The 14,789-nt window shown below is 38.6% G+C and overlaps 1 protein-coding gene across 4 annotated transcripts in view; it reads right to left on the reverse strand.

Annotated features, from left to right (window-relative positions):
- The window catches only part of FAM227B (family with sequence similarity 227 member B), a 174,035-nt gene that overhangs the window by 18,141 nt on the left and 141,105 nt on the right, over positions 1 to 14,789 (reverse strand). For all 4 annotated transcript variants that reach the window (XM_074966386.1, XM_074966382.1, XM_074966385.1 and 1 more), the window contains one exon: positions 3,386 to 3,525. In XM_074966386.1, the coding sequence (XP_074822487.1) occupies positions 3,386 to 3,525 (140 nt within the window). The remainder of the gene's footprint in view (positions 1 to 3,385; positions 3,526 to 14,789) is intronic.

Consider the following 14,789-nt stretch of genomic DNA (forward strand, 5'->3'; position numbering starts at 1 on the left):
GAAAATTAATTCAAGAGATTACACTGGTGAAAAGTCAAGGTGTTTTTTTGTTTTGTTTTTTAATTAAAATTGTGTGTCTAAATCCAGAGAAAATAAATTAATTTTTGCTATGATCTAGACTCATTCCTGGAAAGAGTTGATGTGCATCAGCAATGTATGTTCCATTTATGTTCTTGCTTCATTAAGGGATTTGGCCACTGCAGAGGCTGGAAAAGTGCCACTCCTATACTGCTTCCCAGGGTGACCGGAAGATACAGATATGCAAGAGCCAGTCAGAAAGACAAATTATTTTCAGGAATATTGAGAGCATATGGAAATAAAACTGAAGTCAGGATTAAGAGACTGACATTCAGAGTGTAAAATCACATTTAATCCTAAAAATAGCGTTCTCATGCATCACCTATACCTTCATATGAGTCCTTTTATGGATGGTAAGTAACTTCTGTTGTTTTATTTACTGCTTTACTTGAAGTTGTCTTGTGACAGAGAGGGAACATATTTGTTACCTAGACAAAAGGTTGGTTATATATTGTTGACACTCAGAACCATATTTTATGTAAGTGATTTGACTGTAGTGTAAGGGCCAGATTCTGATCTGTTATGCCAACACAAATCTAGCATATTTCTATTTCACTGAAGTTGTTCTAGATTTAACCAGTTTAATCTGGTCCTAGGTCTATGTTTATGCAGTGTGTATATTTATGAAACAATATGCAGGGAGGTGTTTCATAGGTAAACTGATTTTTCACAAGCATCTTTTTCCTGCAGAGAGAGTAGTAAGAAGTGCCCTTGCCCCATCCACACAGAACTAGATCAGAGCATGACAGCCTCTACTTTTTTGGTAATTTCAATTGTATCAGCTGTGCTTGATGACATTTTGATGTACCCCCAGGGTATTTGGTCCATGCTGCCAGCATTTCACCCAATAAAATCTAAGCTTATGTTTAAAAATTTCTACTTTAGGTATAAATAGCAAAAAAGGATGGGGGGGGGTGTTTCATGAAAAAGGAGCTTGAATTTATTATGATTTTCATCATTACGGTATTAATTAAAAATGTTCTGAGATGAAACTGAAAACTTAAAAAACAAAATTAACTTGCTCCAGACTGGTCGTGCTAGGAGTTACAGCATTTTGTTTACCAGAGACAGAAATGCAGGCCAACAAGCTCCTTTGTGGCAAGGAGGAGGGAGGCGGCTTCTGGCAAAGCAGTGTTGCCTGAAAAATGTGGGGTTACCCACAACCTCTTAGGCTTGTCTGTCATGTCCAGCTCATGTTGCTTGATGCTTCAAATGGCTACAAATGTGGCTGCTGATAGTGACCTGTAGCAGTTCAGTCTGGGCTGGTCCTACTCTAAAGCAGACAGAGTTGATAATGGAATGGAAGCTGGCCGCTTGAATACCACCCTGGAAGAGATTAGGTTTTTCTCTGAAATATCTTGCAAGCGGGATCGGATAAGAATGTGCAGCTTAGACAGGGTGAGCAAATGGGAAAAGTAATTTTCTCTCACATATTTTGGGATTTGGCCCAGTAAAATTGAGTTTAAATAATACCATATGATATATTCAGTGGCTATTGATATTTCATACTTTAACCACCTGTTAAATAGACTGTTATTTAATGTTTTAAAAAACATTGTTTTAGTCTATAACTGCCTCTGTTTTTTAAATGAGTATCTCCTTGAGTTATTCTTATTTTACATATATATCACAGGAAAATATGACATTCTGATTCAGATGTTGCTTACACTAGTTTTAAACTGGTATAAGTCCACTGACCTGAATGGAATTACTCCTGATAGCTCTGTGCATTTATTTATTAATTCAACTCCTTACCCATCTAACAGAGGACAAATTGAATAGAGTATTTTCAATATTTGGCTGGCCAGGAAATTATGCTTGTACCTCTTGGATTCTGACATTGCCTTGGTGATCCATGCATTTGTCATCTTCAGAAATGGACTATTACAATGCACTCTACTTTGGTACTCTAAGTCTTCCCAGAAACTATGGTTCACTTCAAAATACTTGTTCTCTTCCTTACAGTGCTGAATTAATGAAAGCCTGATTATCTGAAAAAACACTCCTTACTCCATTCCCTACTGCAACAGCTGCAATTGACAGGGATGTTACAACTGAGGCACCCAAGGTTCAAACCTGCAGTGTCAGTAGGTAGGATATTTTCAAGGGGAGGCACTCAGTTATGGAATTCACTACTCCCCCCAAAGATCAGGTTGAATCTGAATTACCATACTTTCAGGGTATGATGCAGGATTCATCTTTCTGCAGGCAGTGTTCTAATAACAGAGTTTGGAATGACCTTGCCTGAATACTCAGGACCAACCCCCCACAGGTATTCTTCATCTATCCAACTTTATTAGTGAGGGGGAAGAGGTCAAGAACTGCTTTCTCATTGGTACCTACTATTAAATGCCTGTATTGCAAATTCCTAGATGCTATGCTGATTGAGGCCTTAGAAATGTGTATTACAATAATAAAAACAATAGCAGCCAACATATTCGAACTTGGGTACCTAAAGTTAGGCATCTAAAGGGACTTGTAGCCATCTGATCAAATGGACTGAATTTCAGAACTGCTGCTCTTCCACTGACTTCAGTTGGGATTGTGGATGCTCAGCACTCCTGAAAATCAGCCCAATCATTTAGGTTTCTAAATATGGGGTTAGGTGTCTAATTTGATGTAAAAAATTTTGACCAGAGGCATTTTATACACCTTTATTTTGATCACTTATGAAACATCTCCCTAAAGTTCTAACATCCCTATTACTCTTTATTTGTGTATTTGCAATGACGTAATTGATTCAGGCGAATGTCTTAACTAAGAACTTATTCCCCAGTGTCAGAAGCCTAAAGTTACATAAGGCACAGGGTAAATATAATACCATTACATTAAGGTCCTAGGGGGCAAATCCTGACCTGAATCTCTTCATTTGGGTGAAAGGCCCCAAAGAAAGTAGAAGCAGTGGGATTGTGCAGTGTACAAGATGGAGCAAAGTTCATTAGAATTATATATATTGCACTGGGAGGTGAGAGAGGGCATCCTCTGAGGGAGTGTGTTGGTGGGTATTGTAGTAGAACCACAAAGTAGACCAACTGGAAAATTCCCCCATTTAATGTGAGTGGTGTTCCCCAACTCTGACCACCGCAAGACCCCATGCATCAAGCTTGTTTGCTTAGTTTTGGCACAGGGAGGTGGACTTGGCTACAGGAACGGATTCCAGAGGGAAAGAGGGTAGATCATCATGACCTAAATCCTCTGTGAGAAAAGGAAGAAGGAAGAGTAAAAAGGGAAATGTTTTTCAGAAAAGCAATGAATGGAAATACAAACTACATATTGTGTATAACTTCATAATTAGTATAAAGCAAACCTCTTTTATGGTTTCTGACTCTTTTGGCATGTCCATTTTATATTTACGGTCTTTCTTCATTTCTTCAGCTGATGAAATACACATCTTTTTTGTATCTTCAGTTAGATCTTCAAAATCAAGGCCTACTTGAAATCTCACTGCTAACATACAAATACAAATCACACTTTAATACTTTTTCATATTTGCTTCTTACCAAGAAGCAACTACTTTAAACTATGCCACCTCCTTTCTTGAAAAAACGTTGTGTCACCATCTCCAACATATAGTCTGTTGGGTCCACGGCATCTTGACCTGTTGTTATAGACTTTTTATTGCATACAGAGATAGTGTTGTGGGACATCACATCTGTGTCATAGGATTTGTGGGTGATGTTTAATTCCAGTAGGATACACATCAGACCCTGGATGTAAGATTCCCAAGTCAAAATCCCATTTAAACTTCTGTGGTATATACATTCCAGACAAAATGTTCTTGACAAAATGCGGTGCAAAGAAATGTCACCGCAGATGAAATATTACTTGGTGAAAGGTTGTACCACCAAGGATGTTTAATCCATTTTCTGCATCTTGAAATATTAATCTATATTATTGAGAGTACACAATAGGTACCCTGGCAAATCAGACCATATTTATTAAAAGCACTAACACTACTGCCATTATTGGAACACAGATCCTTAGCTCTACCTATTTCACAGACTTTTGCAGCAACTAAATCTGTAACTTAGCCTTCCAACTGTTCAGACTCCTTAGAGATTTTTTTTCACATAGGGGATGATTATGGCCCATAGAAATTAAACAGGAGCATAACTACTGGTCCTAGCATTCCATGGGTTGGAGCGGTAGATAGTAAATATCCCAAGTCTTTGAGATCCCATCTCCTGCCTTCTTCACACCTCTTCCAGCCCAAAGAATTAGCTGAAGAAGAAAAATGTGGAGCAGCACAGTTTTGGTATGAATGTATTCAGCTTTGAGTACTTTGGAGCAGGAAGTGAGCAGATGGACCTATGTAGGCATTGCACCTGGCACTGCAGAGGTATGTTACACTGACAATATGCATGTGCACAGACACACTGTGTGCGTAAAACTCACATTTCATAAGGGTATTTTTGTCAGCTGAAGTAATTTCTTTGTTGCAGTAAAACATGAAGAGCATCTGAAAATAGAGGACTAAATGGAATTGTCAGAATGATTCACTGAAGTTTTTGATCAGTCTTAAACCTGATAAATTTGAACTACAGTATAATCAAGGTTGCTCTAGAAGAAAAAATATAAATGCATTGTGACCTTGTGGTCCTGAACATGATGGTAAAACCAAATTAAGTTAAAGAATAGTAAATTAGCTTTTGTCAGGCATCCACTGAGAATCAGCTTCATCTCAGCTGGGTAAATATACTTTATGACCTGTGGTAAAGGCAAACACAGATGCGCACAGGCGAGGAAAACAAAAGTCTTGGACCAAGGGTGAATAAAACTTTACATTTGTGCATTACAGGAAATCCACTGAAGAAAACAAATTACAACTAACCACTAGAATGCCTCATTTGCCTTAAAGAAATACAAAACAATCTGCAATGAGAGAAAATGTCCTCAATTAGAACAACCGCAATATGAAGAACTATATTTGGGAAAAAGTCTCTCTGTACTTGACAGCAACTGAGCTCACAAAACAGATGGACTGCAGAAAAAAAAATGCTGTTATAGAAATTGAATGAAAGTTAACATGAGATAACCTCTTTGAGATTAAATGCTTGAAGGCAAAAGTCTCTGAACAAAAAGCTTTGCCTGAAAAGACAGCTATTCCATGGCTTTTACAACACGCACTCTTGAAAATAGATCTACCATTTTCTAACTCAACTTGAAAGAGTATTTGCTGTTGCACATTTATGTTTCCGCTAAAATAGTAACGTCCTACAATTACGCTGGTCATAAAAGATTGGACCAGCTGTAAATAATGAGCATATTTGTTTAAGTTTCTTATCTTAATTTTTTGTTATTTTGACTAATTATGATAACTGGTGCCTCTTTTTAAAATGAATGATTACATTGGTTTAGAAAGGATACATATGTATATATGCCCAGTTACATAAGCCCCAAATATCTAGACAGCATTTTGTTTAATGGATGATAGGATTTTCATCTCTTCAGCACTTCTCAGGATACAGCCCTTATTGAACCTTATAATTCTTGAACAAAGAGGTAAATTCAAAGATTACATCATTTCAACATTTATGGATTAAAAATCCTCTAACATTCATCCAAAATCTACTGGAGGTTCTTGGATTTTAGCAGGCTACATTAGATTGTTTACATTAGCAAATATGGGCTAATGCAATGAAGGTAGGAAGAAATAAAAAAGGAAAAAGCAGCCAGACGTTTGAGAAAGGATAAAGTTGTATTAAAGGAAGTGGTGGAAGAAAGGGGAGGATGAATAGAGAAAAAGGCCAGAACAGCAGGCATACCGAAGAGGAAGAGGGAAAAATGGAGAGAAGAAAATCAAACAGATTAAAAAGACAGATTTACTAAATAGAAGGGAGAAGAAAACTGTATAGGAAAAGAATACAGCAGAAGAGAGATAGACATTAAAACTGAGGAACAGATAGATACTTAAGTATGAGGAAATTAATTCAAGATAAGAAACAAAGATAAGAAACAAGAGACATCAGGAGGGCAATTAGTTTTACTTTTACTGAAATACAATTAAAAAAAAAAAAAAAAAAGACAAAAACACCTTTGACTCCCTCCTCAAACCCTCCTGTTCCCCATGTCTCTCTCTGCAGAGAATCTTGCCAATTTCTTCCAAGTGACTTAACAAAATACATCATGAAATCTCCCCTCCTCCTCCCATATCACAGATGTAGATGTTTCTTGTCTGCTCTTCTCTTCCACTTGTCCCATCCCATTTACTCAGTCTCAGCCCCTCCCTTGACCTTAACCTCTTACTCGCCTCTGATTCTTTCCCCTCACAATATAAACATATTTAGTCACTCCCATCATAACAGCTATACCCATCTCACCCTTAAACTCATTGAACATGCAGTTACAATTGCTGTCTGGAGTTCATCTCCTCCATTTCATCTTAGACCCTCTCGAATTCGGCTTCAATACCTTGAACTCCACTGAAACTGCTATTGCCCAAAATCTCTAATGACCTCTTCCTAACCAAAGCTTAGAACCAGTACTCCATTCTCATTTTTCTTGATGTGGCAGCTACCTTCAACACCATAATCTATACTCCTCTTCTTGAAATCTTGTCCTCCCTTGGCTTCTGTGACTGTCCTCTCCTGGTTTCTCTTCCTACCTTTCTAATTGTTCCTTCAGATCATCCTCCTCATCCCCCTCCAGCTTTCTGTGGAGCTCAGTTCTTGGTCCACTTCTCTTTTCCCTCTACTACTTATCTCTGCGTAATCTCATCCGTAAACTCAAATCCAACTATGTCTATACTAACAACTCACAGATCTCCCTCTCTCCTCCAGACCTGTCCCCTTCTTTCCAAACTAAAAACATGGCCTGTCCCCTCATGAATGTCTAGTCATCATTTCAAGCTTGCCATGAGAAAAACATAGCTGTTACATCCCCTCCCTCAGCCTTCCCCTGTACCTCCTTTCTTGATCACTGTGGACAATCTCATCATGCTTCCTAACACTCAGGTCTGAGTCAGACCTCTCTCTAGGTCCTCACATCCAGGCTACGTTTAAAATCTACAGAGTCTTTTACAGAACATCTGTAAGATATGGCCTTTCCTATTCATCCGCGTAGCTAAAAAACTCTCATCCAGGCTCTCATCATCTCACTTACAGCAACATCCTTTCCTCTGGCCTTGACCAACACAATAGTGGCCAGCTCATATCCATTCAGAATGCTGCTGCAAAGATCTCTTCCTAGCCCATCACTTTGACCATGTCATCCCCCTCTTTTCATCTCTCTATTGGCTTCCCTTCTATGACATCAAACATAAGCTACTTCAAGGCCCTTTACAATTTATTCCCACTCTGCCTATCACCTCTCATTCACTAATAAGATGTCATCTCCTGCCTCTGATTGACCCATGATGCCAGCTTCCATTAACCAATTGCTAAAATTTCAAAAGGACTTTCATGCTTTTTCCCATGCTGTCCCCTTATGTTTGGGAGCAGCTCCTCCATAAACATTTGCAAAACTGATGCATTATCCCCCTTCAAAATTCTACTCAAAACTCTCATTTTCCATGATATCCACAGAAATCTTGATAATTGTTAGGCCACTGGTGTGCTGAGATCACAGCCTATCACGCTGACTAATATTGCCTTGTTGTTTCCTTGTACTCTGCCATCTGTCTGTATCCATTTGTCGTCTCTTGTCTTATACTTAGCTGGTAAGCTCTTTGGGACAGCGACTGGTTTTTTTGTTCTGTCTTTGTACAGTGCCTAGCTGTCCTGGTCCGTGACTAGGGCTCTTAGGCACTACAATAATACAAATAATAAATAATAATCAGCTATACAAAATTAAACTAATATAAAAAGGGTTTTAAATCTAGACCCTCTAACCCCTTAGCTGTCTTGTCACTCTTTTCTCTATTTTAGGAATGTTGACAGACACAGCCAAAATCAAACACAGGTTACAGCTTACTCCTTTAGTGTAGAAGCCCATCATGCTTCTTCCTGGCCCATTAACTTCCACAGCAAAAGAGCTACAGCTCTATAGCAACCATTTAAAAAATAGTCCAGACACTGCTGTACCACCTAACTACTATTCCTTTCTAAAAAGTGGCTCTTGCGCTTTCCCTTTTTCTTCTTTTCCAGATGCCATGTGTGCAAAGGACATGGAATATGCCTATATTATTTTATGAATATTGCATGTACAAGTGTTAGTTTGATTGTTATTCTACTGGCTGCTATATAGTGACGAAGAATGAATTCAGCCACAAGATGAGCAGTTGAGCTGGGTCAGAAATTTTCTGAAGGAAAAAGCAGATTCTCTGAAAGCAATTTTTTTTTTGACTAATCTTCCAAAGGAACCTGTCAGGCAGGTTTCAAAATTTTCCCATCAAGCACACAGTGGAAACCTGCCTGCCCAGCTCCTTAGCAGCCCGCCTGTAGAACTGCCTAGGAATTGAGACCCCAGAGTTCCTAGGGACTGTGGCTCTGGGGTCTGCCCAATGGCCAGGATCCCCAGGGCTTACAGACTACCAGGCCAGCTGATTCCCAGAGCTGCCCAACTCTTAAGCTGGGGACCTCGTTGCTAGGCAGTGCTGGAAGCCCTGTCTCTAGATCGAGCTCTTAAGGTTTAGACTCCTGGCTCTGTGGCAGGGAGCCTGGAAGCCCTGAGAGCTCACTTGAGCCGGGACTCACAGGGTATCCAGACTCCTGGCTCCCGAAATCCTGGGACAGGTTTTCAGGGTTCACAGCTCATAGTCAATCCTGCCATGTGGACTGACCCAGGGCCAGAGACCCCAGGGCTTCCAGACTCCTGGGCCAGCTGGCTCATTGGGCTGCCTGACTCCTCCAGCTTTTGGAGCGAGCTGCCCCAGTAGTCAGGGAGCCCTATTAAACAGGAACAAGGCACTCTTATTCCAGAATAGAAAAAATGTCTACACATGGTGTTAATCAGGAATAATCAGGAATAATTCCATGTATAGACAAAGCCTAATTCTGACATGTTTATCAGCAGAATTGTTAATTAAATTCTTATTGCAGATCATTTGATGACAAAGGGGTTGACAGATGCAACTGAGGACAGAATTTAGCCCACAGAACTTTTTATTGCTGGCTCCTGAAGCAGCAGTAGCATTAGCACAGCTTGATTTTTAGATCAAGTTGAGTTTTCAGGGGAAGCAGTTAGAAAAAGTTTACTTGCAAACTGAGGAAAGTTGATCTGGAAGTCATTAAGAGATAATAATTATAGACACCCCCACGATGCCATCTTTACAGTCACTTGTCAGTGTAGAACTGTAGTTTTACAACAAGTCGTTCTGCAAAGAAGGGTCTTGCAGGCTCTCTTATTTGATTACTCTTATTCCTGAGGACTTAGCACTTTCCTCTTCAACAGGACTCATTTCCTAACAAGGATGATAGAAGTGGAGTGAAGTGGAAAAACGAAGAAGAAGAAAAGCAACAGAGACATACAGTAGTAAGTTACAACTTTTCAAATATATTATATGGATTCTTTGATGCAAAATTTGTTATGATAAAACAAACAAAGACATAAACCACTATAAACATTTGCTGCATTTAATGCAGATAATGTGTGGAGATTATCACAGTAACTATTTGATTTTGTTGCATTATCCCACATTTTTAATTTATAGTATCAGAAAGTTGAGGGAAGGTGGGGAGAAAGGGAGGAATCAGATGTGTCAAAATATTCAAAGTAAATATCCTTAAATCAAACTCTAATAATTTCTCAAGAAGCATTTTCTTACTTTGCCTATCTGTAAATGTAGACTATCATCAATGCAAAATATTTTTCAGTTTGTGCATGTATGGTGAAATTGACATTTAGTGACATGTACAGATACAAATTAATCCTTCCAAGCCTATTTATCAGAAACGCATATAAGAGTTTTTGTTCTGCCATGTAATTACATTTACTGATACAATCTTATATGTACTTAACATTCTTATCACAATAGTGAAGAGTACAGTATCTATTATCTGGGTTTAAAGGAATTCTGAATCTTGTCATGTTAATTTTGAATTACCTGAAATGTATTAAGCCTTAATGCTGCCATTAGCAGTTTTATAGGATTACTACAATTATTCCAAACTTTTTCCACCTCTGTTTGTCTTCCTCATAAGGTCTGGATAATAAAAACCTTACACAAGCAAAATTCCCACTGAAGTCAACTAGTGCTTTGCTTGGATAAGGACTGTAGGATTGAACCCTTAAAACACCTTAAGCATAACTGATGAAATCCTAGCCCTATTGAAGTCAGTGGGAGTTTTGTCATTGACTTCAATGAAGCCAGGATTTCACCCCTAAGTCACCTGGACCTGCTCTGTGAAGAGTTAATGACATGTTGCTTGACACACCAACAGCCCTTCTAAACCAGGGGTCCCAACATTGCTGACCCTGGTGATGTTGAACTGGAATGTGTAAATGGTGATAAGACTAAGATGTTTTTGCAAGAGTTTGTGTGTCTCTTGAGAATGTAGGTGTTAAGTTTACATACACAAGTTTACTGCATGTAAAACATTTTGGTCCAGACATCAATATACAGGTACAATTTTATTTCAAAGTTACAACTTGGTTTAATTTAATTAGTTTAATTCTTTTCTGCAGATATACAATCTTTAACTTCTTCCTGCTTGATTGCATCTCTGTTACTTCCAAAGTACCTTCAATCATTTTTAAAAGAAAGAAAACCCTTTGAACTTAAGAGGCAAGTCCATTAAATTGGATACACAAAGTTTTCACATAAAAGCTAATTAGAAACCACACCATAAGGTTTTCTTTAACATTTTGATGCTTTTCAAAGATTCCCTACCCTCACCCCCCATTGTGAATCTGACCAAACATCCCTTTTGGAGGAGTTTCTTTTTGCATATTAATGAATACTTCACTCGAGGGGTTCCTTGTCTATCCTGACTAAATACAGATTTGAAAATTAAAGTTAATACAAGGTACATATATATTGACCAGACCACCCTAGCAGATACAATTCACATTGTACAGCCAGATGCCAAGTGACACAAAGACCATTAAAGCATATATTTAATGCAGTTAAAATAATCATAGTGCTCTTGCGGGAAGTTTGTTCCATCACAAGAAAGCAATAGACTGTATGGTTAAATGGTGGAGAGGAGAATAGTGAACAACTGAGTGACATAAGTAAGAGAAGTCAAATATGGCATTTTACTAGAGAGTTAAAATGGAATGTTGAGAATTCATCGAGGAATAATATCCTAAAACTGTTTAGAGTGGCAAAAGCCACTTACATCCTTTAAAAGAAAAATACTGTACAACTTCATAGTTGTACAGCTTCATTGTGTCAACTGCACAATGTGGTAAAATAATCAACCACAAAGGGTACAGTAGGCACAATGACCCACTGCCCTATGATATGCAAACAGGAAAGAGCAAAATAGTGAATTATTTAAGATGATCTTCTACAGGAAAAGAGAAAATTAAATTTTGCCATGGTGGATTCAATATCAATGCATTACAAACCTATCAGATCAACTAAACAAGATGCATAACTCTCAAAATGCAGAAGTAGATAGATAAGATAGCTAGAAAAAGTAGGCTCTCAGTTTAGAAAATATTAGAAAAGCAGATTGTAGTAATTTGCACTGTAATAACAGTAGAAATCCTATAGAGGAAATACCTGAGAAGGTACAGGCAACATGAGTAAGAGTAAAGTATTAGCCCCCAAATAAGAATCTAAAAATAAAATAATAAATATCAGCCCATTTCCTAAACAAAATTTTCAAAAAAATTCTAAGCAGCTTTGGAGCCCTTTAACCTCCCTTTTTGCATAAATACATCTGCTTCCTGTGGGTTTTGAAAAACAAATGACTTACTTCCAAAGCCAGCCCAGCAAACTCAACCAAGGACTTGAAAGTCAAGATGTATTTTTCTAGCTCTTATGTTATGACCAGTAATAAAGATTTTATATGCTTGTCTCAGTGTACCCTGTACAACCACCAATGTCTTCAGTTTAGACTCTGAGTTACACCTTTCCTACCCTATTGCCTTCCATACATGTAAATACATCATTTGCAAACTATGGAGTCATGCAGGGTCCTGCTAATGGAATTTGGATAATAAAAAAAAACTCTGCTGATTATGCATTGGCCACCAAATCATCCAATTTGCTCCCCCAGAGCTGTTTGCATTCCAAAAGCTTGGCGTTAGTAAAAAAATTTTTGGTCATTAAAATAAATAGATCTGACTCTGAACACAAAAAGAAAACAGATGTGTTAAGTAGGAAGGTTTGATTTCTAACTAGTCACATTTCAGAATGAGATACACATCAAAAAGAAAGCAGCAACAGACTTGTTACCCCACAGAAGACAGAGTTCACCATGACCACCTGCTTGGTAGCTTAGATGTCAATGGAAATAAAAACTGGTGGCACAAGAGAGTTAGGGTTAGGAGGAAAGGTAAATTCAGTACTGAAGAGGTTAAATGCAAGTTGGTGGCTACACATCCAAGAGGAGATATCAGAAAAGTGGCTGGAAATTCAAGAATGGACAGAGGAGGAGTGGTCAGAAGTCATCCATTTTTGAGAATCTCTGTCGTTAACGTGGTACTGCAGGCATGGAAGAGGTTATCGAAAGATTAAAGAGAAAGCATGAAGAACATATGTGCTTATTTCTTTGAACGTATAAAAGCCTGTAGGTGTTAATCTGAAATTCTAGCTGCCTATCCCATAAAATTAAATCTCCCCAGAATTCTATAAATAAAAGAGGATAGTTCATGAATATAACCCACTGCAGCCCCCAGCCGACTCCCCTTCTCAACAGCTTGAGAAAATAGATGGCCTTTGCAGCATGCCCATAATGTTAAGCCTAGGCTCTGGCTAAACAAGGGCAGGAGTTTGGAGTTCAGAAGTCTAGGATCTGTACCAGCTCCCTCTCAGTTATAATAAAGGCCCATCCAGTGCAAGTGTCTCTGCTAATTTCATTGTGGCAATAGATAACGGAGGGCTGTGATCTCAAGGATAACCATATCCCATGTCATCTGTGGATGGAAGACCTTTAAAAGATACACTGAACATGTCTATAGCACGTAAAAATAAATAGGGGACCACTAAGCTGTGGAAGCCAAAAGAATGAATGGATTTAAATCCCAAGGCCTACGTCTGCTTTGCTACTTTGTGAAAAACAAAAAGGAATCTGGACAGTTCCCAATTACAGCATTAGCAGCCTTCAAAGTCCCTCTTACAACACATAATGTCTCATTCTGCACTGGTAAGGATTCATGTACAATAACAAACTTGGGGACCAGATGGTTTTTTTTCCCCCTAGATGTCTCCTGGCACAAATCAATCTTCATTCTTCCTGCCAATTCAATATCCCCAGACTATTGCACAAGAACCACTTCCAGCTTTCTGGATTAAATATTCTCAGGTTCTCACAGTGATTCTCAGATTCCTAATACTAGTTTTGTTTCGGCCATCCATTTTATTTTGCACTGTGTTTTTTTCTTGAGCAATGAGTTAAACATATTCACAGTATCTAGTGCAAGATGGTTGGAGATCAGCTGTTTTGCCCATTGTCCCTTTTAGTGACTGGGGGAAAAGTCATCAAATATACAGCAGACGCAAAATCTTGCAATAAATCTCATGTGTCTTTCAAAGAAGCCCTCCTCCAGAATGAGATAGTTCTTACAGCAGTTGCAGCTCAAAAGCATCTCACATTTGAGTTCAATCCTAAGTGACACCTGAGATTCATTCTAGGCCATTTTCAGTACCTGGCAACTTAACTTCTTAGTCCCAACCGCCCTGCTGAGGGGCAAAAAAAGGCAGAAAAAGCCAAAGAAATGGACCAGAAGAGCAGAGCAACTCAAGTCCATATCTGTTTTCCAGGGCTCACATATACATCTCCCCTGCTGCACCCTTCCTTTACTCAGAATGCTAATTTTGCATCTAATTGATTGTAACATTCATAATTTTGTCTAGGAAAGTTAAAGAATAAATTGCAGATACATGCACTACATCAATTTCGTAAATAGAGACGTCATCTTACGGTGAAGCAAACACCTCCCTGTGGGATTTGCATAGAATCAACGCACTTCTTTATGAATTTCAGTATCAGTTGAATAGTAGAACTCACAATGTCCTTGCTGAAGGGAACTGTCAAACTGTAACCTGAAAAGGAGTACTTGTGGTACCTTAGAGACTAACCAATTTATTTGAGCATAAGCTTTCGTGAGCTACAGCTCACTTCATTGGATGCATACTGTGGAAAGTACAGAAGATCTTTTTATACACACAAACCATGAAAAAATGGGTGATTACCACTACAAAAGGTTTTCTCTCCCCCCATCCCACTCTCCTGCTGGTAATAGCTTATCTAAAGTGATCACTCTCCTTACAATGTGTATGATAATCAAGGTGGGCCATTTCCAGCACAAATCCAGGGTTTAACAAGAACGTCGGGGGGGGGGGGGTAGGAAAAAACAAGGGGAAATAGGCTTGAATAGAGACTGGGAGTGGCTAAATCATTATGCAAGGTAACCTAAGTTAATAGTATCCAATTTGCAAATGAATTCCAATTCAACAGTTTCTCGCTGGAGTCTGGTTTTGAAGTTTTTCTGTTGTAATATCGCAACTTTCATGTCTGGTCACGCGATTACAGAGAGATTGAAGTGTTCTCCGACTGGTTTATGAATGTTATAATTCTTGACATCTGATTTGTGTCCATTTATTCTTTTACATAGAGACTGTCCAGTTTGACCAATGTACATGGCAGAGGGGCATTGCT

Source organism: Natator depressus, chromosome 10 (assembly GCF_965152275.1).
Source record: "Natator depressus isolate rNatDep1 chromosome 10, rNatDep2.hap1, whole genome shotgun sequence".
In the NCBI taxonomy this organism is placed as follows: domain Eukaryota; kingdom Metazoa; phylum Chordata; order Testudines; family Cheloniidae; genus Natator; species Natator depressus.